At 39.3% G+C, this 27,304-nt stretch overlaps 1 protein-coding gene across 11 annotated transcripts in view; it reads right to left on the bottom strand.

Annotated features, from left to right (window-relative positions):
- ncam1a (neural cell adhesion molecule 1a) overlaps window positions 1-27,304 on the bottom strand; it is a 259,779-nt gene that overhangs the window by 81,255 nt on the left and 151,220 nt on the right. For all 11 annotated transcript variants that reach the window (XM_030747101.1, XM_030747102.1, XM_030747104.1 and 8 more), the window contains exon 2: window positions 430-504. In XM_030747101.1, the coding sequence (XP_030602961.1) occupies window positions 430-504 (75 nt within the window). The remainder of the gene's footprint in view (window positions 1-429; window positions 505-27,304) is intronic.

Here is a 27,304-nt window from a genome sequence, read left to right as displayed (position 1 = left end):
TAGTGCCAGAGGGGCAAAAGTAATCTGGCCATATAAGACCAAACAAATTAATTTAAATCATCTCTACTCAGAAAATTTAAAAATATGTTCTATGCCTTTTGTACATTGCACCTGTATCACAGACAAGCTGACAAATGCACAGAGAAAATGAAAATGTCTCATTATCTTTTCAGACTGCACCTCTCTCTCCCACCTCTTCTACGCCTTCTTCCTTACATGACTCGGATCTCATTTTCCCACCACCTCCTCAGAATAAACTCTACAATTTATCCTTGTGATTTTTTTCCCACTAGTAGACCAATCTCATTATTTAACCTAACTCGTATTACTTTCATCAAATTACCTCAATAAATACTACCAATATTGCTAGATGAGGTGACATTTGCATCAAGCTGTGCTAAATGAGGGATGTAGAAAGATCACTCTTACCGTTGCAGAGGAAAAATTTGGACTCTCCTACGCTGATCTCCCCTTGTGGTGGAGTAATTTCCACCTGAATGGCAGCTGGGTGAAGAAAAAAAGACAGGACAAAATATAAATTAGACTGTGGTTCAATCGAAAGGAACGGTGACACGGGGCTGAGGCACAATAACGCAAGACTCAAAGTGAAACGGCCGTGCCTGCTCAAAGGAACAACCGTGTTCAGGCAAACACTTTGAAACTCTGGGGTGTAATTTCTACACTCACTAGAGTGCAACATCTCAACATGGAAATGTGTTTAAGTTGAAATTTGCACTCGCATAGCCAAGACACTCACAGTTAAGAGGGAATAATATGGTATCTTTTGTAGCATATTTATTTATTTTGCACTTCTCCATGTAGCAAGCTGAAACCTGAACTGCTGAGTAAGGGTACGCTGGATTTTGAATTTGCACGACCTTTTTTTTTTCATTATAGTTTAGTGATTTACTCATAGGAAGCAACACTGTACCTTTTGCTACTAACACTTCTATTATTGCTATCGTTGGCGACACATGTATCTGAGTCCCTGTGACAAAAACCTCTGTGACAGTTGACAGACTCAAAGCGCACAGTTTGACACCTCATGGTAACATAAAATTCTATCAACAAAAATTAACTTCTTAAAGAAGAATTGGATTTATGACACTTTGCATTTTCATCTGTAGTTATCGGCAGCAGTCTTAAATAAATTAGGAAACAAAATTTGTTCACTCACCTTATAAAAACCACCTGACTAAGCCATTCTAGGGCATTCTTGTATTTGTTTGCCATATCCTGACTTCTCTTTACAGGCGCTTCAGAATGCATAATGCCATAAATCAAAGATTCTTCTTTTCCTAAGAATTAAATGCACGTCCTCTCTCAGCATCAGCTAAAGCTATAGTGACAGATATGAGATTTAAAAAGAGAAACGCCTGCACGCTGTGCATTCCTTCCCGCATCCTAACAAATCTGAATTTAAACTCTTGCATATTCGAAAAAAGCCGTTATGTTTCATGATTTTCAAAGGCTCGATCGGCTAATCCTAACTTGCCAGTGCTCACCAATATTACAAGGGACGTGATGACTTTTTACTGTGACATGGTTTAATATATGACTCCTATCTTCAGTGATATGTGGCATGGGAGCGAAGCAAAGCCTGTGAAGTAGAAATACCACTGAATCGTGATCGGAGCTTGACAGAGGAATCCCGCGGAGCCTCCAGCATGTCGCCACTTCACACAAATGAGTGAGTCAGTTTCAGCTCAATTCTCACCAGGAGATTCATAGGAATGGTTTGCAAGGACTTGCCATTCAAAGACAGGTAGCCAACTATCATCACAGTACAATGTGGCATTGTTTCATGATGCTACAGTTTCAACACTGCAGAAAAACCTGCATGACTAAGAAGATAATGCCACATCAAAGACCTTTTTTGCTCTTTTTTTCTCCTACACACATTTTATGTGTGAAGGCATTATCATTATGGTGTGAAGCTTTACCTCAGCCATAATTCTGGTGTGAGCAGAGTAAACGCAGCATCCAGATACACAATGTGCTTTTGTGTTTAGAAGCATTTTTTGTTCAGTGTTTTGGTTCATCATATTTTCTTTTTAATTTTTTTTTTTTTTTAAAGAAGAACATTTCAGGAATGCTGCCGAGGGTACAGAGTGTCCTTTCATTATATTTACACACATTTCAAGACACTGTGAAATACACGCTGCATGCAAGCACTGCAAATCCGCAAATAAGAAAAGCGAAATTTTAAGGTATACCTGTTCAGTTGCTTGCTAATGCAAATGTCTCAGTGCATTTAGTCATGTAGACATGGTCAACGTGGCCTGCTGAAGTTCAAAATTGAGTAGAATGTCACCATGTGTAATTTTGTTGTATTATGTAAATCGGACACTCTCAAGGAGACATCCAGAGTCAGCAGAGACGGCGTGTTCTTAGTGATCTGGGAGGTTAAAAAAAAATCCCCACTCACGCTGTGGGTGATCTCTGTTTTTTCTTTAAGCTACCAGAGGCCTGGGAGCTTGAGGGTCCTGCGCAGTCTCTTAGCTGTTCCCAGGACTGCGCTCTTCTGGACAGAGATCTCGGATGTCATTCCAGGAATCTGGTGGAGTAACTCTCCCAGTTTTGAAGGTCACTGTCCCGAGTGTTCCGATTACCACAGGGGACCACTGTTATCTTCATCTTCCACATACTCTGTAGCTCTTCTCTGAGCCCTTGGTATTTATTGAGCTTCTCATGTTCCTTCTTCCTGATGTTGCTATCACTCTGTATTGCTACATCTATCTCTATGGCCTTTCTTCCTCTGTTTGTCCACCACTACGATGTCCGGTTGGTTAGCCATCACCAGTTTGTCCATCTGTATCTGGAAGTCCTACAGGATCTTAGCTTGGTCATTCTCAACCACCTTGGGAGCATATCCCATTTTGACCTGGGGACTTCCAGGTCATACTCGGCACAGATGTTCCTGTATACTATGCCAGCCACTTAGTTATGGCGTTCCATGTGTGCCGTGCCTGCCAGCATCTTGCACCCTGCTGTTATGTGCTGGCTCATTTCAGGGGCATCTCTGCCTGTAGAGCCTGGGGTCTGGGAGTGTATATATACTGGACCTATTGGAGTAGATATATATCCCTATTGAAATGTTTAAATTCCCTAAAAGAATGTAATAATTTTTGTGACTCATCGCAGCACTACAGCTGTCTATGCTACTTGTCAAGAAAATGCAAATGTGGCTTAGTAAATTGAAAAGGAAACAAATGCTGTAATCATCATGGTCAAGGACAGTCTTAAGTATTGATTTAATTCATCTGTTCAAAGTGTGAATAATATCCCTTTTATGGCTGAGCCAAGAAGTCATAGCACTATTGATCTGCAGTAAAACACTGCTTCTGCAACATGAATGAACTGGCCTTTGTTCCAAGCCAGCATGCAGGCTGCAGAGGCATGAAAAACCCACTACCCACAGCATGTTTGCTTTTACAGGCTGGAGGTAGACACAAAGACAACAACGTATCTATTTCCTTCGCTCATCTAGTATGATCCCAGATACCATGCTATATCTATGCCTCCTAAGACTAAAAAGACTGGCCCAGAATCAACTGATAATATCTGCAACACTAAAGACAACAAAAAGGAGTTCAGGTGGTGTGGGAACGATAGCTATTCCCAGATCCATTTTCTCAGTATGTGTCTAAATGGCCACTTGTGCAGGATGAAGTGGTGGCTGAAAAGTGTGTCTGTGTCTTTGATGAGCGCGTATCATGAAAGTTAAAAATAAAGATTTATAACAGATTAGTCATCAGATTTAATCACTGCAAAAATATGAGTTAGGAAACACTGAGATGGACAGGGAGGAAATTGCAGTGATACTTGTGCTTTGAAGAGTGGGTACAGGTAACTATACACCAAGCACTTTGTGTCACATACAATAGCACAAAGATTTGCTGATGGTTTGTCTCATTTGTCATTAGGGGTATTGTAAAGAATCTCCCATGGCTCAATGCTGTTATAAACGACACACACAGTATATAAAACCACTGCCAAGATAACCAGAACTACAAACAAAGTGAATTATTTCTCTCTGTAGTAATTCATACTTAAAATTATTCATTTTCATCTTGACAGTGTAACAATATAAGGCTGAAGCTGAATATTCAGTGAGAGGCAGCTCTGAGAATCAATCAAATCAGAATTCAAAATCAAAACCCGATTAACCCAGTGCCAGACGCACCATGTGAAGCTGAGTCATGAATGTACTGGTACCAGTACATTCATTTGTGATCTACAGGATGAAGAACTAAATGTGAAAGAACTAAAACATGTCATTTAAAAACAAAAACAAAAAAAGGTGTAATTTCAAGGAGCTGCTTTTTTTTTTTTTTTTTTTTTTTTTAAAGACCCTGTTTATGGAATGAATAATGAGTTTTCAGATAGAGATTTTTAAGCCTGCAGCTTGAATGGGGTTTCTAGATTAAACCATTTTGTAAGGATCAAAAGATTACACAAGTGACTTAATGCTAAATCAATGCTGGGGCGAGACAAATGGAAAGCGCACTCAGAACACTATAAGTGCCTGATTGCTGCGATTTGGGCTCAAATTAAATGCTCCTGAGAATTATAACTATGTCTGCAATTTGCACTTGGTGCAGGTCTAATAATATCACCCAGATTCCCTGAGATTATAATATTATGAAAGATGTTCTTCACAAAACTTAAAGATATTTTTTTTTCTTTTAGTATCAAAGTATTAGATACCATTGCATCCATGGGCACAACAGAAGCAGGAACAATGAAATAGGCATAATTTAGTGGCGCCAACTGGCCAAAATATAATCATGTAATGTAAAAAACAAAGAAACAAAAAATCCCCAGCTGCTTTATGTTGTTGCCCACAACTAAAAATAAGAGCAATGCAAAAGACTAATCTGTGAAGCCTAAAAGCAGAAGTGATGGTATGTAGGTTAAGAGAAGGGAAAGAAAGGAGGGCTTCATATTGTGAGGTGAGAGCTTAGATAAAGGATGAAGCTATCTTTGCCCTAACATGCTCTCTCATGACACCAATCTAATACCTATCCTCTAAGCCTGTCCCTCACTTCCAGCCCTCTAAAGACTCATAAACCTCTCTGTCTACTCTGAAGAGTCTTCTCTTAGTCTTCCTTCCACTGCTAAGACACGTACAGAATAGTCACATCGCCTTGCTCTTTAATAAACAGAATTTACTGTCACCGCGACAGCATATTTTCACAGAGATTACAGCATGCTGAAGGCAGGCTATGTGGAAAAGAAATTCAAGGCAAATTTAGCATTAATTTCAGCATGGCAAGGCGCAATCTGAACAATAGTTTAAAGCTTACAGTATGTACGTCAGTCAAATATTAATAGTTTACTGAGGCTAGCTGCTAAAGTAGAACATGTGATAGATCAAGATCAAGTAACCAAAGTAGCTCACTCAAGTGCGATAGCATAAAATTCAGAAACCCTGGGAATATGTTCTTTATCAGGTTCAGGTTCACTTATTTTATTTGAATTATGATTGTGATTGGAGTATTGACAAATATTCAGTGATTGCAATAGCTGTTCAGTTTTATATTTACTAAACTTTAGTTTGACAGGGAGTCAAAAGACCTGAGTATGTTTTATAATTCAGACTTCTCTGTTGTTTTTTTGTTGTGGCATAAACAGGGAAATAACAACAACAAAACAATATAGAAACAAATCAGAAAAGAATTTCTGTAAGTATTGATGGCCATATTGCTGTTTTACACTGGTTCGTAATTTTACAGTTTTTGCACATCTTACTTTAATTCACCCACAGCACAGCAGCTCAGCCTCTGCTGACATGGCACTTTCAACAATCAAACCTCAGGGCTCATGTTGCTCCCTCTGCATGGACCACACACAAGCAATAATATACTGCTCAAAAAAATTCAAGGAACACTTTTACCATCAATTTAATTACTAAACTTCCTGGATATCGATCTGGTCAGTTAAGTAGCAGAGGGGGTTTCAGCTTCAGCTGCTTTGGTGTTAATGAAATTAACAACAGGTGCACTAGAGGGGCAACAAAGAGACATCCCCCAAAACAGGAATGGTTTTACAGCTGGAGGACACTGACATTTTCCCCCTCTTCATCTGTTTTTTCACTAGTTTTGCATTTGTCCATACCTGGATCCTACAGAGGTTGCACAGGTAGTCCAACTCCTCCGGGAATGCTGGACAGGACCGTAGGAGGTTCTTAACCCATCAGGAGGACTGGTATCTCCTCCTTTGTGTAAGGAGGAACAAAATGACTTCCAGCAGCCACTGGTGTGAATGCCTCTGACCAAACAATCACAAACAGACTTCATGAGGGTGGCCTGAGGGCCCGATGTGCCCTAGTGGACCCTGTGCTCACTGCGGAGCCTGATTGCCAAAGAATACCAGCATTGGCACCCTGTGCTTTTCACAGATGAGAGCAGGTTCATCCTGAACACAGGTGACACACATGAAAGCTTCTGAAGAAGCCATGGAGAACCCAGGACACCATCCATCGTCTCATTAGGAGCCCCGATGTTGTCAGGAAGCATACAAGCCCATGGAGGCCATACAAACTACTGAGGACCATTTTGAGCTGCTGCAATGAAATTTCAGCAAAACGAACTAGCCTGCTGCATCATTTTTTCACTTTGATTTTCAGGGTGTCTTTGAATTCAGCCTCAGTGGTTTGATCTTATTCATTTCCATGAAATGATGTAGCATCCTTTCATTCCTAACACATTACCCTGTCCATATCCTGCATGATTATTTCCATGTGTTTCCTAATATGTGTTCCTTTATTTATTTATTTTGAGCAGTGTGTATATATGTCTTTTCTTTAGCAACATATACTTCCACACATAGACAAATAGATATTCACACATGAATCCGATATTTAACAGCTTGCCAACCAGACTGACCACTTAAGATATTAATTTGACAAAGTAAGAAAAGATCTTAGATGGGAGAGCCCATTTAAAGCTACTTATCGTAAGCTCAGAGGCAAGATTAGTAATAGTGTATTAATCTACTGCTAAGCTGTCCATACTGTGAAGCAAATACTGTATGCCTGTGAGGCTTTAGTAACAATGACCAAAACTGAAATGGCAGTGCTGACTGTTCTCTAGCAAGAGGATTATAGCATTTACAGCCTGCTACTGGTAAACATTCTTTCAGCATCTAAACCACAGAGTTCCTTAATGCCAAATTATGCAACAGCATAAGTATTTATACCAGCTACATGACTGTCATTACTTCATTTTAAGATGTGCAAGTTTGAAAAGAGAACAAATAAGAAGTTGCCAGGTTGGCTGGGAAAAACCTGAAGTTTGAAGCAGCTTCTGTCCTGTCTCGAATCAGGAGGTTTGCATGCCTAATTGGAGCCTGGCAGCCTGTGGTGACTGGCTCCATTACAACGAGGCTACAACAGTCAGCTGTTGGTGCTTAACATGCAAGTCATGTCAGAGCAAGCACACACTATGGAGCAGACAGTGCCGTGTAGGGCTACACATCAACAGCACATATGCTTGAAAAGCAGCTGTCTGAGGATGTACAAGAACAGATGAGAACGCTGTATTGTGTGTCCAAGATTTATTTTCCTCTGTTCTTCCTGTGACTGGAAGAATGTCAAAATGTCAGCAATGAAGGTTCAGAGCGCACGCCAAACACACAATGCTGCCGTCTCAGGGCTTTCCAACTGGAAACACATTTCTCTGAGAATTTGTATTCCTTAATTTAATACTAAATTGGTTAGACAGGTTAATCCGTAATTCCCATCTGGCTGTATGAAGGAGGAAATAGCTGAATTTTTGAGATATTAGGAGACAATTTCGACCTCAAATCAGTGCTACTTAATTATATATGAATTTTTTGGGACACTTCTTTTTCCATTTGAAAGCAAAAAAAAAAGGACAGAAAAGTTTCAAACTCCATTTTAAAACTATTATTGGATATGCCCTATTAAACTAAGCCATAAGGATTTCTGCAACTCTTTGGTTGCTCTTCAAAATGCGATTTACATTTTTGTGGCACGCTTCTTGATACACCAGTGGAAGATTATACTTGCAACTCTTATTAAATTAAGTGTGCAACAAATAAAGTCTTATTTGCTTGTCTTTAAGGTCTGCAAGCGCACAACTGCGTGCACACAGCAAACCATATCTGTTATAGTTAAATTATTTAAGCCACTCTTTTTTTCAGCCAGTCAGATTAATGTGAACTGCCACTAAGCTGTTTCTCTTGCTGAATCAGTGAGACAAGGTAAAGCAAGCACTGTGAGATCTAATATAATAGGATTTTCAAATGCAACCTCATATTCCCAGTTATAAAGGTCTAAGCATGCTTTAGCTTTTTCCAGAGCCTTATGTTTTCACCTGACTTCTCATTATTAATAATTAAAAAAATATTTTCTGGTACAACTTACTATTGTCATACAATTTATTCTAATCTTTGGCTCTGAAGTCTTTCTTATGGCCATAACAATATTCCATTCACAACAACCAGAAATAGCATTTTTTAACATTTAAATGGTTTAAATGTTTTTTACATAATTGTATATCAGAGTTTCTCTGAGCCAACACTCATTACATAGTCATTTACTTTTTAAATTTTAATTTATGAATGCCCATACTGAGAGATCAGCAAATAGCTAATATCGGCTAATAATATTAGCCTGTTGATAAATTGGTTGGGCTCTAGTGGTCAATGATTTTAGCCTGAAATTCTACAAACCTTAAAATCAATAAACTGTTTATGTTGCTGTGGTCTAATGAAAACTACTTCAAGATCTAATATTTCTAATACTCCACATCCATCACATGGCATCAGACAATATTTACTGGCGACTTGGAATTCAGGGCTGACAAGATTTGAAAAATTAAGTGTCAATCACTAATCAAGTATTAAAGTCAGACGAAACCTCACCTGCACAAATGTTGCCTGTTTAAAATCTGAAATTCTGCCAACTCAAGAGTTCTGCTCGTATTGCCTGATGAGAGTAAAAAGTTTCTATCCACCTCATAAATCAACATTTAAGCTCCCCATCTAACCCCTTTGCAAACTTGAAGAAACTTCTTTACAAATTTCCAGCCAGAGTTTTAGCAGAAATTGTCAAAACCTACATTTCTTTACTGAAATCCATGCAAGTACCAAGACATCATTCCCACAATTACTTCTCAGTACTGGTTCCTGATGCACGCTGCAGCTTTTTCCTAAACTTCTGTGACTTTCTCTGACTTGCCAGTCAATCCACAAAAAACAACTCACACTACTTCTAGCAGTTTTTCACCCTGATAACCTTTACAAGATGTCTACACAAAGGGGGCTGCGGCCTGTTATTAGTTTCCATCAATGTCGTTTTGTTTTTCGTCCTTTCCTTGCCCTGAAAAACACTACCTCTGTGATCTTTCCTGCAGCGTATACAGATCGACTGAAAGTCTAAGCAAACTGCTGTTCGAGCACAAGGCTCATGATCAGCCTCAGTGCTGCCTGGTGTTTACTGGATGCAAATATTTTTTAACATTTAAGTCAAATGAAAATGATGCAGTGCATCTGCAGGGCTTCTAGCCACATTTGCGCATCTCATCCCTTGTATTCTCATGAAATATATTCCCTCCTTTGGTGTTTTGATCTGTTGACATTTGAAGCTATAACTGAAACTAGCTCCGTTTTCATATTCATCATCAAACCGACTGATGACACTGATGACTTTTGGATGCCCGTTGCCTTGAAGAAAAGGTGATCTGTGTCCATACCAATCACACCAGTTGGCGTCAGATTACTAATAGTAATATTGCTGGTAAACATATAGCCCAGAAGTAATTCTGCACACTTTTTTGAGCTCGAAAAGGAAACGAGTTTGCAGGTAAACAAGCGAATATGCAAAACAGCTGTTAAAGCCATATTCCTAACACAACTAACTTTGAACATTCTGTTTCTAATTTGTTTTTCAGTAGCTGATAAATTAGCCTTACAGACGCACGTTCCAAAGTGTCTCAACCACTTATCATTAACCTGCTGCACTTTGAGGCACTGCACAAAATACTAAGCAGCCGCTTCCATGTGCTGCGTGTGGGTGTCAGGCCCTAATCAAATTGACATAGACGTGTTACCTTCTAAGCTCCTTCTCCTCACATCTTTCAGTCATTCACCGCAACAGCTTTGTCAGGATTATGGTTGTTACCAACACCACCCCCAGCCCTCCACCACTTGTGCTGCCTTCCAAGTGCATCTTAAGTGCAGAAAAGTAATTGTGGAAGAGCAGAAACATGCGCTGCAGAACTCACACGTCTCAGGTTGTTTTTAAAGTAAAGGTTGAGACAAACTGTGGTGTGAGCGAGGGGTACTTGCAACTTCCAACCTCAAACTTTATATTTACCCTCAAGTACTGATGAAAAATGTGCGGTCTAATCTATCCTTCTTAAAATATACAATGCAGCGATACATTTCCAATAAAGGCTCTTCTTGTCTCGTAAATATTTGGATATTAAACATAAACCAATATGTCCCTCTTTGGTCTGACTAATTTAAGCCTTCTCGTTCTGACAGCACCTAATTACAAATCGTGAGGAGAATGCTGTGCAAAAAAGCTGAAAGGCTAAAAAGGGCAGCCGAAGGCAAAACAGCTAAAGCTTGAAATCTGGCTGTGAAAAGATTACATGTAAAGCCAGCTCTGGTAATAAAAAAGGGAAATGGCTAAAGATCACAAAACACAAGGCAAGCATCTACAGTGCTGTATCAACACTATAGGCTGCAGTTTGCATTACACCACAGGGGAGACGGCCTCGCCTCCGGTGGGAGAAAAAATGTGTAAAAAGTCTGTCCAAAGAGTTCTCGGGTGGTTCTTAAGGAAAGGAGATGTGGTCATTCAAAACAGTGAAAGGGGTCATTCATCGAGGAGCATGAGTGTGCTCAGCAATTCCTCGGCATTCTGCCCAGCACTTTTGTAGATATTGTGCGAACAAAGTTGGAATTTCAGCTTGATGCTGGCACACAAGGAGGAGAGAAAGTTTTTGGAGTATCGAGAAAGGAAATCTTCATACATATTCTGATAAGTGTGATTATATTTTTTTTTGGGTGTAAATGGACATTTTGCTATAGAAAAAGCAGAAGAGGTTTCTTGGGAATCGGAAATCAACCTCTCAAGGTGATGAAGGGCAACATCAAAATTCAGAGAGCACCTGCCCTGCTGGGTGAAGAGAAACTTACAAATATTGGTCCAAAAAACCAAAAAACCAAATACAAGTCGACCAAAGCTGACAATCCTCCCCAAGGAGCCACGGATATTTACACGAAACTTGGTTCAACTTTAGAATGCGTATGTGTGTCTATACATATACAGACCAAAACTGGATCAAGCATTAATGAAGCTAAATTAAGGAACCCAAATATTGTTGTGAAGTACACAACACACTAGACTAGTGGTCATCACAGTCGTTACGTGCGGCCTGCCAGAACTCAAAGGTCAGCTCTCCAAATTTCCAGATTATCGTCCTATATTTATTGCACTTTTCAGCTAAAGCAGATCAAGAAAAGTATTTCCAAGTAATTTGGATCTGGCCTGACCTGGATATGCCACAGCTCCTACCAATTAACTTTCAGCGGGGTCTTTCTGTCACAAGGTCAAATCCCGTGGTGCAATATAATTAAAAGCAATACAAGTGAGGCCAAGCTTTAATTTGGAAGAAAAAAATTTAATATGTTTTAGATGAAGGGAGGGCAGAAATTATAACTGATTTTCTCAACAAAACAATAATCACATTAGCATGAAAAAAAAAATTGGGTTCAAGTAACAAAAGAGCTTTAAAAAAAGGAAAAAATGACTGTAGTTGCTCTGATCTGATGCTCCTCTTTCTCCTCTCATATAATACATCAAAAGATATCTACATGGAAAGAAGTCCATTTGCTTGAACCAGCTGAAATAACTTTTAGGTTTGGCCATGAAGTCTTACTATTCTTTCTTTTGGCATCTTACAATGTCCTCTTTCACAGTTAAAAAATAAAAACCCTTTTGTGCTTTTAGAGTGATGGATACTTTGCTTTGATTTAAAGAGTTTTTGCTCAGAAATTCCTGAGCTGAGATGCTGCCAAGGTTTAAAAAATAAATAAATAAAGTGTTAATCACTGAGGAAGTATGAATGTCAGATAAAACCTCACCCGCAGATGTCTGGCCTGTCTACAAAGCCCTCTTAACTTAAAGCTTTGTCAGTCAAGTTAAATCTACTCGTGCTGCTCGATAAGAGCGTAAAGCTTCTATAGAGCTCGCAGACCCACACCTATGGTGGTCTCCACTGAGCCCCCTGCAAACTTGAAGAAACTTCTCTACATGTTTCTTGCTAGAATTCTAGCAGGTATTCTCAAATCCTACATCTTTTATTGAACACACCATTCCTATAATCATTTCTCACTATTGTGTTTTTGTTTTGTTTTTAAACCAAACCTCCCTGGCAAACTGGATGCATAAAATTCAATCAGAGCCCAGGAATGTCATCATGAATGCTTTGGTACTTTGTCAGTTGTACCTCTGTTTTTTTCCTGACTCCTGGAAGCCATGGGTTCCCTCCAGTAATTAAAAAAAAAAACAACCTTAAATTGCAAATACTTATAATTTCAATTTGGCAGCATCTGTAATTACAACTGGTAACTGTGACATCACCCTTTGGTTTGTAGCTCTATGGCTGTGACCATCTTGAGGTTTTTTTGCAGCCAGAAAGGACCCTACTTAGACAAGAGTGCAAAGTGATAATTATCACCTACCGGTAGCAAGCTCAGTTAGGAATGTGCATCCATAGACTTTATGGATGCATGACACAGATGCAGATACCTGCTAATTGGGGATTCTATGGGGATTAACACCCTTTTGGAACCATAAAGAAAAAACATAAAGTGGGCTCATACTGACAAGTATTCTGCTGACAAATGTAAAATGTGAGTATTTGCCATATTTGTCTTTTGGAGTATTTGCAGGTACTCAAGAAATGCAGAAAAGGTAGGCTCCATATTGCCAATAAAATGTGATTTAATATAACACGTATGTTAAGTTAGATAATAAGGGTGTCTACTGTCTATATAAGAGTCTGTACTGTATGTGCAAAGGCCAGTATGAGCGAAACTGCCAGCCTGCACCCTAATTAACTAATGAGGCCAAAAGGGTTAAACCACTAGCCCCGTCTTCTTTCATTGTTTGACCCTGAAGTGGCCCTGCATCTCACCAAGTTGATAATCACTGCAGAGCTACAGAATACTCCCTGGCATACTAATGGCAATGAGACCAACATACAAAGTACAGCAGCAGCACGTCTAAATGATCATTACAGTGTTAAAGTGTTCTTTTTACAGAGATTTTTTCCACACTCACGTCCACACTCAAAGGGGAAGACAATCAGCACATCCCACTGAGAGTCGCTCCTGTCTGATCACCTTCAGTTTATCTTTCATTGACCCATGACCTCGTTCTGTTTACAGTAGAGCTCCTGTTTGAAGCCTTGAAGTGAATTTGAATGTATCTCAAATCAAACCAGTGCAAAAGGGATATTATTAGCAAAAGAGCCCCATTCTGTGAGCCTTTTTTAACTGCTTGTTTGTTCCAAGGTTGTCGCAATCACAGCACACCAGGCTTTGTTTGGCCATTACAGAGTCAATGTAGCAAACCTACACTGGCTGGATCCATTATGCAGTTTTTGTCAAACTATGCAACACGAAAGCTCCCAAAAAGCTGTAGATGCTCTAGGCAAAACAATAAGGTGTGGCCCACAAGCCACTGTCCTTCAATCCAAGATAATGCAATAACACGTGTCATTTAAAGGTCCCCACCACCATGTCAAAGCATTCCATGCTTTAACTTTGCACACCATTTTTTCAAACAAATAATTAATCAAATCTGCACAAATTGATTGGAACACTGTGAGCTCCAAGCTGATTGGCCCCTGGGCACCTGGGGACATGACCGCTAGCTCCTGTGCACAGGTTGTAATCCAGCATTGGTCACACTTTATTAAAAATTCTGGATCAGTAACTGTTGTTTTCATTACTCTGTATTTTGATGTAAATTCCTCTTGGCTAAAGAAAGAAATTGCTTTCCAAAGCAGGAAAGCAATTGCCTATTTACACACTTCTGAGACTTGTAGTGAGGTTTCGGTCTATCTGACAAATGCAAGTCCAACATTCACTCTTCTTTTAGCTCTGCACAGCCAAATACAACCAGTTAGAAAAGGCTGCAAACTAAATGATCTGGGAAATTTTCAACTTTGGATGTTTTGGTAGGTTCATCAGTATGAGTGGCATTTTTTAAATAACATACAGCAGTTTAATAATTTTGGTAAAATCAAAAAAATATATATATTGGGTAAGTGGACTTAGCTTTAAATTTTATATGATAACATTTTATTTTAAATGTTGTTCATACTGGCTCGTACAGAGTAAAAAGCTAACAGCAGTGAGTGTCTGAGGAACAGGCGTGTTATCCTTCATGGGCCACTAGGCTCCTCATCTGAATTGTTGAGAGTGGCTAAATGATCTGAGAGGCACTTTTTGGCAGCGACTGGTTTAGAGGAACGTGCAGAAATTGAGCCAGCCAGAGCTTCGCCTCGAGGCACCTCAAAACCCCGCTTAGCTCCAGGACTGAGTGGTTATCACCATCTATCTATCTACACTTCTTAAATATTCTCCAGACTGCAAACTGGGTCCAGATTCTAGCAGAAATCTTAAAACTAGATCTAGAAGATTTGGAGTTATAACTCACAACCACAGTTTGGAGAATCCAACATTTCAGTTTCTGAGAAATTTTAAACAACAAAATCAGCATATTTCAGAAGTCCATGCCTTCCAAGCAGTAAACACAGTTATCACAATGGCAAAATAAATTCAGTCAGTGTGCAGAAGAGGACAGTATATGCCACAAATGAAAGGTGCAAAGAAGGAATGAGACTGATCTTTTCAGAGAGCTGGGAGCCGAGTTGACCCCTGTTTAAGACTTCATTCTTATCAGTCTAACCCACTCACTGCACTGGATGGCCTTCCTTTATAGAGGACTGGCATTTTTGCTCACTTTCTTTATGACTCTTCGCTGCCTGATTGTAGGCCATGCAGGGCAAGAGATATTTGGGCTGGGTGATCTTTAGGTCAATATAAATGGTGGTGTGTGATTTAATTTGGACAAAAACAGCCACAAAAGATATTCGCCACTTTACAAAAATTCAAAACTGCCAAGAGGGCATACACAATGAAAAATCTAAACAAGAAACACCAGCTAAGGCTGGGAAAGAGGGGAGTATAAATTCTCTATCAGAGCTGACTGAGGACATGTCTTCATACAAGGTGAATTGGCATGCTTCATAGATTATCATGACAATCACTGACATAAATAACTTCCTTCTACAGCAACCTCTGTGCAGACCAAAATCGATGTGAGCCATACAGGTATAATCACTCATTTTTTTGGTCAAGACAAATGAGAAAATAAAGAGGTGAAAGAGAAAGCGGAGAAATACGGTCTGCTTTACAGAACAGGGCATGACATCATCGTACCAAAAAGAAAACTGTTCATAAATTCAGTTTCCTACTAATGTTGGAAGTTTTCTTTGAAACATGAAACAACGTTGTTCATACAGAATGTGATCTTAATGTAGAGAAATGCCAGCATTAATAGTGCCCCTGGCATGAGAAATTCTTTCAGACATGTTCTCATTTGTTACGGGTGATTTTACAAAGGTACTGCAATTAACTTGACAGTGATATATGGGTGTTTAAATTTGCTAAACATAGCACTTTCAGAGCAAACTGTGGATGGTTTGCATGTATATAGTATTTTTAACCTGTGGAGGATAGCGCATGGCGTGTGACCAAGGCACAGAAGCCTCAGTCCCATATAGTCCACCGAATGAAACGGAGCCTGCAGAGGGGATTGGATACAGCAGGATCCATGAACAGAGGCTAACTTTAAATCCAATTGAATCTTTTGCAATTGTTTTACACCCCCTGGCCAGTTCTGTGCTTATTCCTCACACCATGCCTCAAAGGAGAAGATACAATTCCTGCTCTCTGTAAGCACTCTCAATATCATCCCCGCACAGACATAAAAGCAAACCAAAGAACCCCTCATTCATGTGCCCATTGATGACATAAGGAACCAGAGTAGATATTAAGAAACAGAAGCTATAACCTCTGGGATGTGGTTCTGGGTTTATAATGGATGGGGATTCCACACTGGCAGCTTGAGATAGAATAAAATTCTTTCACATAATTGAGAGTGGCTTGTTAATTCTTTCCTCTTGGGCCTTTCCATTTGACCATGCACAACTTGCTATGATGAAAGCTTCTTCTAAGAGCTTTTTCACAAACAAAAGGATATTTATCTCAAGCATTCATGCACACCGCAAGAGCATAGAAATGCTGTGGCTGGCTACAGAAATTTCTTGCAACCTTACAGAGTATCACCCAGCAGATTGATGATACCAATCCCATGAAACAACTTGTTCTCACAACTGAGACACTGTCTATCACTATCGCACAGCTGCAACTTTAAAATCCTTTAGCTGCTATAGGGGGGACCTTAATCCAGCTCTTAACTTGAACTGTGTTCCCAAAGCACATTTGTAATCTCAGATTACAGACTGTAGCAAACATCAAAGATCCTCCGTGTGAAACGACACAGATTCTTAGCAACTCAAAAATGAAATAAGAATACCATTAAATCGAGAGAAAAAAAAAAAACCCAAACAAAAAAATGATGTAAAAACCAACATGCTTGGGTTAATTTTTAGACGTCGCTCTATTAGCGGAAACATTATTATGACGGCCACAATCAATTTCAGCACCTGTATAGAAATTTGACCCATAAATCACACCGTTTTCACTGCTGTAGTGATAAGTAAAACTGGAGCATAGGTGCTATTAACATGCTCCCATTGCTGTGTTTTTGGAGGACAGATAACTGAAATTTTTTTTCATTATAAAAAAAATACTCCTTGCAACATTGTACCAAAGTGAATTTGGAGAACGCAGACTGATGCCAGAACCAACACATCCTCCAAAGGTTAAACAGATAGATATATGGTGAAAATTTAATAAAATAGGAAGAAATATAGTTAATAATCCAATAATGCACATATAATAACACAATAATGTGTTCTCTCATGTTTTTTCTGCTCCATTTCTATTACACACTGCGACACGGAGAGCTGGATAAAGGGAAAAACTAAAAGTAGATTAGATGATGAAAGAATAGCTCCGTTCTTGGAAACAACATTTAATCAAGTGGCAATATTCTCAGCGGCTGCCCCAAAACACTGCATATTCATTATTTCTGGACTGCTAAAAATGCCCAATTAATAACTGCTGTCTGTGTTATTTTAGCATTTTGATCTTTTAAAGGCTTTGTGAAGCAGAGTTTACTGAACACTTCTTTTTATTGCTGAGTGAATTTATGTTCACTGCGCAGAGGATCAAGTGAGCGCTGGTAATAAGCACTCTTGTCGACGTGTGACACCATGTGAAACTCTTTTTACTATCTCACCTCAACAACAAGGTCAAACCTTTGTCTGCTACACAGCTGCACTCACGGGCTCGGTCATGCTCATAGTGGCTTTCCGTTGGAGGGAGGGCTCCCTAATCACTCTGCCACCCTGATACCCACATGAACTTTCAAACTCCAAAGACCACACCGCTCTGGGCAGAATGCACCTTACTGAACTTCAAGTATACACAGAAATCTAGGAAATATTACTAAACCAAACTGACCAAAGTCCTTCCTTTACTTTACAAACGTGCTGCTAAACGATGCAGTTAAAATTCAGTAACTGTTCAGCAGCTCACACCCTCTGAGGGATGTTTTCCTATAACCCTGCTTCATGGATCCGCATTTTATTAAGCTGATCCACATTAGTGGAGCTTAATTAGCAAACTTTCCCCTCCATTACTATCTAATTTCTTCATTAAAAAGTGTTACTCTTTTGTATTTGATCATTCTTATAACCTGCTGGGAGATTAAAAAAAAATACAGAACTAAATTAAATTATAAATAATCAGAGAGAAACAATCGAATGCCCTATTAGAAAAAAAGATATATACATACCAAAAAACATAAACAAACAACATCCTCACATGGAAATGGCTTTTTGTGATGCTGGTGTGTTTGGAAGAACCCAAATGTGCACCTGTGAACTTCATGCCATCGGCCACTGTTTCCTTTGAGAAAAGTAAGCTCTCTTAATTCTAAAATCACTTTTGCATGCTCTTTACACATCACAACTCGCTGTTGTGATTTTATTTAAGACGCTCATAAGACAAGACAGAGGGGGGGTTTAGAAATGAGAAATCGCACAGCTTTGTGGGGAAGAGTGTGACTTCACATAGTGGGTATGAGGGCGTAGTCTGTCATTTGTTGTTTTTTTTTGTGCGTGTGGTTTAAGAATTGATTTAATGCAACAATAAAAATCTGCAATCAGTGCAGACAATCTGTCTTAGTTCAGCTCTTTGTAATCAAACAGGCAGACAGATTTTTCATTTCAGCACGTTCAGCTGGGCAGACTAACACACCAAAACTACAGATTAAAGACCAAAAGAAGAAATTTAACCTCAAAGGTGTACTCGCTTGCTTAAATCACACCGTCTCCATTCACCGTGTCAAGCAGCTGAGGTATTATCATGTTATCCTTTATATACACGACCACATATAGCGACAAATCCTTAAAAAAAAGATCCATTCAAATTGGGCCCATTCAGCTGTTGTGAAGCAATCACCACATGACTCACTAAAAGTCAAATGAAGAAACATATGCTTAAAACTGTCCTCAAGTGAAATTTTGTCATTGCTTTCACACTAATTTAAACCTTTTTTCTCACATTTAATTATCCATCTGTTCATTTGTAAATCCTCAAAAGGAAATTGAGGAATTCTGCTAAAATATGTAAGAAAGGGCGAGTGTGATTTGCAGTGTTAGGAAATGTTAGAAAATAACCATAAAAACATGTGGCAAACGTCACAATTGCACATTTAATTCTTAATTTAGAGTTTTGTAAGCACAGAGTATTAGCACTTTCTACACAAACACAAGAAGAGTGTCAGAAATGTAGGTATTTTGTATTAAATGCATGTTACAATGTAGCAGAATTTAATTATTTTTCTAAAGTATGCTATCATGCGTCACTAAACAACACACACGTGATCACAATGCCTCCATATAGCGTCCACATCGACCACGCACAATACATGCAGACACTGCTTTGCAAACCCCCTCATTTGGGTTTGAATCAGACTGCTGAATACAGTAGAATGATGAACTTAAGCCTGTTATGACATTGACAGCTGAACTGAATGGAACTGTATCAAGAGCATTAGCACCATGTCAACTTCATTAGGCATGCAGCTGTACTTAACTTTTGTGTAATCAGTGTGGTCACATCATTTTTTTTTTTTTACCCCATCATTATTCAGAGAGTCTCTCCCAGAAAGAATCTGACTTAAAATAAACTCTGCTCCCACTGACAACATAGGAGGGCAAGTTTGAATATGTATTAACCATGAAATATATGCTAACTAATTTATGACAGTGCTTAAAGTGCATTAGGTGCATATTTCTGACTTCTCATCCCACCCTCTGTCACCCAATAAATTTGTCTAGTTTATACATGATTATGAACATTAGAAATGCATAACTCCTACAAGTTGGCTGGAGAGTCTGGTGTTTGAACTTTTGCGGATGGCTGCCGGCCATTAGACGCAGCTTCTAAATGGAATGGAAGGGAGGACATGCAGAATAGATGGTTTGTCTGCGTGTCTTGCGAGGAAATTGTGTGATCTGCAAGTTATCTGGCATGTCTGAGATATGGAGGGGAGAACGAGTCAGTCTGAATCCCTGCATTCAATCTAAAGAGATCTCGGTCCTGGCAGATTCCATTTTAATTGGATTTTTCTGTCCAATTCTTTCTGGAATAAATCTTCCTCAAAAGGACACCTGACGTGACACGCATCATTGTCAACAAAGGCCAGAGAACCATCGATTAAAGAGTCGATCTCCGCTGCTCTGCTACAATTGCTGAGTTTCCTGAGGCTTGGTTGTTTTCTAAAGTATGAGGGAACATTTCAGGAGTTCTTCTTTATTACTGTTTTTGTTTTGCTTGTTGTTATTTATATTCTGCTGATGTTAACAGTTTAAGATGTGCTAAAATCTACTAATAAAGTCTACTGCTTATTTAAGCAAAGTATTATTTTCATTAGCTTTGTCCAAACACATTATTAACCCTGATTACTGTCATAACGGGGCTCATCCAGGTAAATCTGAAAAAGGACACTTACTGTGAAATGCCCCAAAAAAGTTTCAGGCTTTCAAAGAAGCTTCAGGGTTGGACAAACTGATGCTTTAGTACACAAACAACTGTTCAAGATGCACAGCCAGCTGATGTGTATTTACAGTACTGAGTGGGCTCACGTGTTTTAAATACCTTCCATTTATATTAGCAGGGCTATAATATTATGAGTGCTGTGGGTAGACAATGCCCATGTTAGTACATATTATTGTGTTCATTGTGATGCTCTGCACGCTGTTAAAACAAGGGCTTTGCAAGCAACCCAAAACTGAGTGTGGTTGCCTCCAGAGCATTGCTCATGGGCGCAAATGCCATGACCATGACTGACCCATTCAATTCCAGGCAAGCTGAACCTTTACTGCAAGTAATTCCCCTGTTTATTGTTTGGTTTTTGCTGCTTTTACTGTCCAATAAAAGCCAAATGGTCTAAAACAAAAAAGGGCCATGATGCAAAAGTTGCAGAATAAGTTACTGCTAATTTTATACTCAACATTATTGATAGATACAGTGCAGTAAGTTGGGTATTTAAAAGGCCATGACACATATAGGGTATATAATAGTGTATATAGCAAGATAACTGTGCAACAAACAAACAAACACGACTGTGTCCTCTCTCTGAAATGGGAAGCATGGAACCATGGAGCAAGGTACCTGAAATCACTAAATTGATTTCGTTTCAAGGTTATATTTTTTTCTATTAACGGTACCATTCTGCAACCATGGCAGTGAATGCTTCGCACCTGTTGCAGGAAATAATAATTGGTTACAAAGACAAATAATTACTGTGATTAACAAAATGTGAATTTGTGATTAGTACACACACTGGATTGCACGTACATGCAGACAGACTGATGTCCCGGCCAAATACATGGTTAAGTAAGGTAGAGACCAGCTTTTACTGTTTCAACAAACATTTTACTAACAGAATGCAAACAAATCCAGGGGGCACAAAATCATGAAGCACTGGTCCTTGAAGGGAGACAAATGTCTGCAACACCAAAAACAGTTGATCTTTTTCATAACCAAATATCTTGGTAAACATGTTTACGGGTGGGTCTAATCTTTGGCAGGCTCCAGTACCATGATTTATATAAGACTCTTAGACCTTTGAACTATGTTATAGTAAACACAATGGAAAAAAACACAAGTACAACATGATTATCGCTGAGAATAGCCAACTGCATCATTACTATCGATGCATTCTTCATATTGCAAGGTCACAAGTGAACCGTGAGTGTATTTTACATTGAAACAATTTTTCAACTGAATGTACCACAGTGCAAATGTTTTGGAGCAAGGGACCAAGAAAAATTTCTGCTAATTTTATGGAAGGTGCAGAGATAAAATCATTTTGAGTCTGGATAACAGTGGGTGAGGACGGGGAGAGCAAACGTTATTGCTGTAAAATGGGGTGAAGCAGAGAAGCATGACATTCCTCTATATTGATGTTGAAGCATCTTATTGTTTAAAAGGGAACAATTCCTGAGTGAGAGGCAACTTCAACTCTTACAGTATTGAATAAAAAAAAAGAACAGGGTGATTACTACAAGCTCTGGAGACAAAATAAACATATGGGGGGTGGGGGGGTGGGGGCTTAGTATAAAGGGAATTAAATCAGATACTCGCCCCAACTCTCTATACCACCCTATCTCATTTTCTCTGCAAGTATTCCATGGTGAAATTTGTCTGAAATCTGCAATCTGCCACTGGATGGTGTCATCCAAATGACACACTTGGCATACTGATGATTCCCATCTGCATCCCCCTGCATCCAGCAGAGTGGATGTGCTGCTAACACATACATTATTTAACCATCCGAACGGGGCGAAGGAGATTGGTAAAAATAACATGTCTCTGTGGTCCAGCTGGATGCTGAGACACTCTATTATAGCATTTTCACTCCTTAGATTGTTTAATAATGTATGTACATAAGCAGCAGGGAGGAAAGACAGAGCCAGTGCCAAGACAGAAGAACAGAGTGAAGTGCAAGATAGGAATAGACAGGAAGAAAGAACAAGAGAATAGGTGCAGCCCACTGCTGATTGCATGAAAGAATCCCTTGCCCTTAAAAATGAGGACAAGTACCTAAAACTAGGCTGACACTAGTTCCCCTGTGAAAGGGCAGACAAGGTGGTTCTAACTTACATATAGGGATGGTTTATCATCTGGACTTTTGTATCCATATATTGAGGAATGTTAAGGTATAGTATTCTGTAGGGAAAGTAGATAATACAGTACAATTGTATTCTTTTTAAGCTCCCTCCAAAAATTGGGTTTTTTCACTGTCTCTGAAGAGCTTCAGTGATCCAAGCATGACTGATGGACAGTGGTATTTCTTTAGGACTAAATGTGTTGCACTTAATGTTCTCTGCCGAATCTTTCTCAGAACTGAAGGGGAACTCTATCCCTGATCGGGCTCTCCTGTGATGCTTCAATCCAGTATATTTCATGAAACACACTGTGAGGGTGTGGAGTCGGGGTGGTGAATTGGACAGATATATCTGCCAGTTCTCCTGGAAAATTGAAAAAAAAATGTACGGTGCAATTGTACGGTGCAAATGCTGAAAATTGCCACCCAGTTGGCAACTTTTGCTTTTTAATGCTGTAGAAAGAAAAAAAAAAAAAAAAACACCAGTGTGGATGCCTCCACTGACACCACCACCACACATTATAAACTGTGTGCTGTACACAGAGCTATAATTCATTTGCTTTATAGTTGATTTGTCATCTGAAAACATTACATTAAAAAATTGTGTTTTAAAACTAAACAAGGCTGATACAAAAACCACCGAGTATGACGTTAAGACGATGTCATCCCTTTTCTCCGCATCTTCTTGGGCTAAACTGTCAGAACAGATGAACGCTTAAATTTTAACTAAGCTTTCAGTGCACCAGGGAAAAGAAGAATAAATGCATCAGCTAACATTTTTTTGTCATTTATTCTGAAAAACATAACATTCACTAGTGGTTGTAGCCGTTCTCTCGTTAATGGACTCAAACGGCGGCCAACCGAATAAAGTGACTGAAAATGAATAACACAAATGTTTGAAATGGTCTATCACAAAATTTTGACATTTACTCAGAAAAAATAAAATAACATAGTAAAAAAGTACCTATTAAAACAAGGGAAACAGATGAATTATTAACTGTTAAACCCATCAGTGCGACATCAGTTTTCAGCTTTGGTGCTTGCATTCAGAGTGCGCTCTACACTGAGGCTGAATGATTGACCTCTGGATTGCAAGCATTAAAGACATTCATGGCTACATGGGGTTTCTGATTTATACTCCAAGTTAACACATTGTACAAGGTTAATGAAAATCCCCACAGAGTGGCCTGGTTTTAAAGGCTAAGCCTACACGCATGCTATAGCTGCCAACACAAATTCTGTTTGATGTGTGCTTTGCTGTTATAGTTGCATATCAGCCAACACAGTGGATGCTTGCGCATCATCACACACACTGCTACCTAGTGGCCACTCATGGGAAGTTGTATTTGCTAATTTATTTGTAATTTGAATGTAATTAAGAGGATCAGGATTAGTCAGTAGCAGTAGTGATGGACGATCTGAGGATGCAATATCATTTTCTGTTACTGGTTTGTTAAATGTTACACATTTCTCTGGTTCAGAAATCAAAGGCATGGTGTCCAGCTGTGTGGACATGGTTGTAACGCCATGAAAAACAGGTTCATAAATAAAATTTAAAGTGCATTGGTTTGTTTTTTTTTTCAAACTCAAAGAGGAATAAAAACACTCGGGGGGAAAAAATCTTAACTGAGATTCTCATAATTCATGCATGAAAGGGCTACACTGCCCAAAGTATTTGCTCGTCTGCCTTCAGAAGTGCATGAACTTGACTGACATCCCATTCTTAATCCATAGGGTTTAATATGATGTTGGCCTTACAAGCTACAATAGCTTCAACTCTTCTGGTCAGACAGGTACTGTTCTCCTGGCAGCCACCAAACCCAGACCTGTCCATTGGATTGCAGACAGAGAAGTGTGATTCATCCCTCCAAAGAAAACGTCTCCACTGCTCTAAAGTCCAGTGGCGGCGTGCTTTCCACCACTGCATCCGACGCTTTGCATTGTGCTTGGCGATGTAAGGTTTGGATGCAGCTGATCGGCCATGGAAATCCATTCCATGAGGCTCTCTATACACTGTTCTTGAGCTGATCTGAAGGCCACATGAAGTTTGGAGGTCTGTAGTGACTGACTCTGAAGAAAGTCGGTGACCTCTGCCCACTATACGCCTCAGCATCTGCTGACCCCACTCAGTGATTTTGCATGGCCTACCACTTCGTGGCTGAGTTGCTGTCATTCCCAATCCCTTCTACTAACAATAATACTAAGAATACCACTAATAGTTAACTGTGGAATATTTAGTAGTGAGGAAATTTCACCACTGGACTCCTATCACGGTACCACGCTGCAATTCACTGAGCTCCTGAGAGCAACCCATTCTTTCACTAATGTTTGTAGAAACAGTCTGCATGCCTGGGTGTTTGGTTGATACACCTGTGGCCATGGAATTGATTGGAACACCTGGATTCAATGATTTGCATGAGTAAGTGAATACTTTTGGTAACACAGTGTATGTTGTTTAGGCTTACTAGACGTCTTGGACCCCAGCCTATCACTCGTGCCCAACAATGTATACAATATTATTGCTGGGGATGAGTAAAAATGCAGAAACACATGTCTGAATTAATAAAATTATAGAGGTGGAGCAGTAGACACCCAGGAACACAAAGTCTGGAGTATCTGGATCAAAATATTTATGCATAAAAATACACACTTAGAGAAACAGACACAGTCCACAGCCATCATCTTAAAAAGCAGCTCGTGAATTCTTGAAGCAACATTCTGAGTGGAAGCGCTTTCCTTTAGCTCTGAAGCCAACTGTTCTGCTGCCTGCCTCATCACCTCAATCTGTTGTTTGCTGCCTAGAGTGCCAACCCTGGCTTTTTCCCCTGACCAGTGCTATCAACACAGCAGCAAGCAAAGCACTATCTGACTGCTAATCCTCATGGGGGAAATGCGATAAATGTAACCGTCAGGATGCTTTCAGTCGACTTTCCCAGCTAAACTTTTTGAAATGAAGTTATCAATTCTTAATGATCATGATCTCCACAATTCTAGCAAAAAACCCAAAACAAACAAAAACAAAAAAAACACAAATATGTTAATGTGATACACGGGGTGTGTGACTGCATCTATTTCTATACATTCATCAGGTAATATGGATCTCAATACAAGAAATGAACATGTACAAGGTCGTAAGCTTCCATGACTATTTAATACCCTTCCATCTGTCAGCCAGAGCACTTCCACTGCCTAGAACTATTCCTTCTTCATGGTTTGTTAATGTTATTTTTCAGCTCTGATCGTTTCTAAAGGGGTAAACAGTTTGGCTTCCATTTCAGCTGGCTTGGAAATCATCATGTACTGCACTATATGTGAGAAACAACTGCTCTCATCTTATCCTGTTTAGCCACACGCATTTGTCTACACAAACAGATGACTACTTGGTGCACACAGATTCAGCTTTGGTCACATTGCCCTGTATTTGTGTCTGTGCACTCCACTAATTTCTTAGCCAGGAGTCTGTTTTAGCTGAAATGGATGAGTCAGTTGTAATATCTTGGAAAGTGAAACATTCCCCTTGTAAGCCTTTCTCACAAACATCAGTGCGTGTCTACAGCAGCGCGATGGAAGCCATGACCTTCAGAAAAAGTCCACAACTCTTATGGGATTGTTTTCGTGATTATACAGCAAACAGCTAGAGAGGTTAATTTTTTATTTGCTGTGGGCAGAAAGTGATGGATAATTCAGACCTTAGTGTTCAGGGTTGAACACTGACAGAAATTTGCAGAGTGGAGGGCAAAGAATATTTCATTTATCACCCTACAATATCATAGTAATTAGAAAATAATGAGACTTTTTATGGCTGGAGTCGTGCAAACTAGTTATGTTAAGACACTTACACAACTTCTTTATGATTAGGAAATAATTATGGGTTAAATAATGAAAAAAAAGTTAGCAATTTAGGCATAAGACAAAATATGTTTATTAAAAAGAATCAAAATCATGTTAGGTATTTGAAAAATGGGAATTTATTGTCCTGTTAATACTCTAAAGCGATTTTCCACATGCTATAGCCAAAATGATTTCTCCCACACTGGTTTCTGCAAAACATTCAGTTAACTGATAATATGCGCTGCATTAACTGACTCAGTGCATTTGGACTGGTTAGGGTTCAGTATTAGTTTATTTCTGTACAGCCACACACCACAGGACAGCATTACCAAGGTAACTGAGACTGAAGAGAAAGGATCATTTAAGCGAAAGAACTGGAGAACAAAAACAAAACATTTTTTGACCTTGATTAAAGTTCATTGGCTCGATTCTCAACCACGAGCAGAAGAGAAAAAGAATACAGATGGCAATGTTTTTTTTTTTTCGTTTTTAAAAAAGCCCCTGATAGTGTGAGAGAAAGAAACTGACAATGGGAATAAAGGCACTGCTGATGGTATCATTAGCCTGCATCAGAAGTGAGCTCCCAAAGTGATGAAAAAGGTCTCCAGCAGCAAGAGATAAGTGAATACTTTGATTATTTCAGTTTTGCACTGCTTGCAAAAGACTTGCTAAAAATTTTCTTGTAAAGAAAAAAAAAAAAAACAGAAACAAAAGAAACACTGGAACTCCCCGAATGCTTCCAATTTCTCATCCTGTGTGCTGCATATCTGTGGCCTGCTGTGGGTGGTGTGTTTCAGAATGGGGTGTGCATGTTTCTAAATTTTTGTTGCTCTTATTTTTGTGTGTTCGTGCATGTGCACGTTTACACACACTGCAAACTGTTTATGTGACTACGCGTGTGGAGCTGACAGATTTATACGTTAGTGCTGTGCTGCTTTCTCTGTGACAGTGGTGACCATTTCATGGCCCTCAGCTTTGTCATGGTAAATAGAGGCTTTTACTAGCCCTTCTTTACACAGAGCATCTATTGTTTTCTTCTGGCCACAGAAACAA

This window comes from Archocentrus centrarchus, chromosome 14 (genome assembly GCF_007364275.1).
Source record: "Archocentrus centrarchus isolate MPI-CPG fArcCen1 chromosome 14, fArcCen1, whole genome shotgun sequence".
In the NCBI taxonomy this organism is placed as follows: domain Eukaryota; kingdom Metazoa; phylum Chordata; class Actinopteri; order Cichliformes; family Cichlidae; genus Archocentrus; species Archocentrus centrarchus.
Note: the sequence above shows the minus strand (reverse complement) of the source record. Positions and strands in the feature narration are given on the sequence as shown.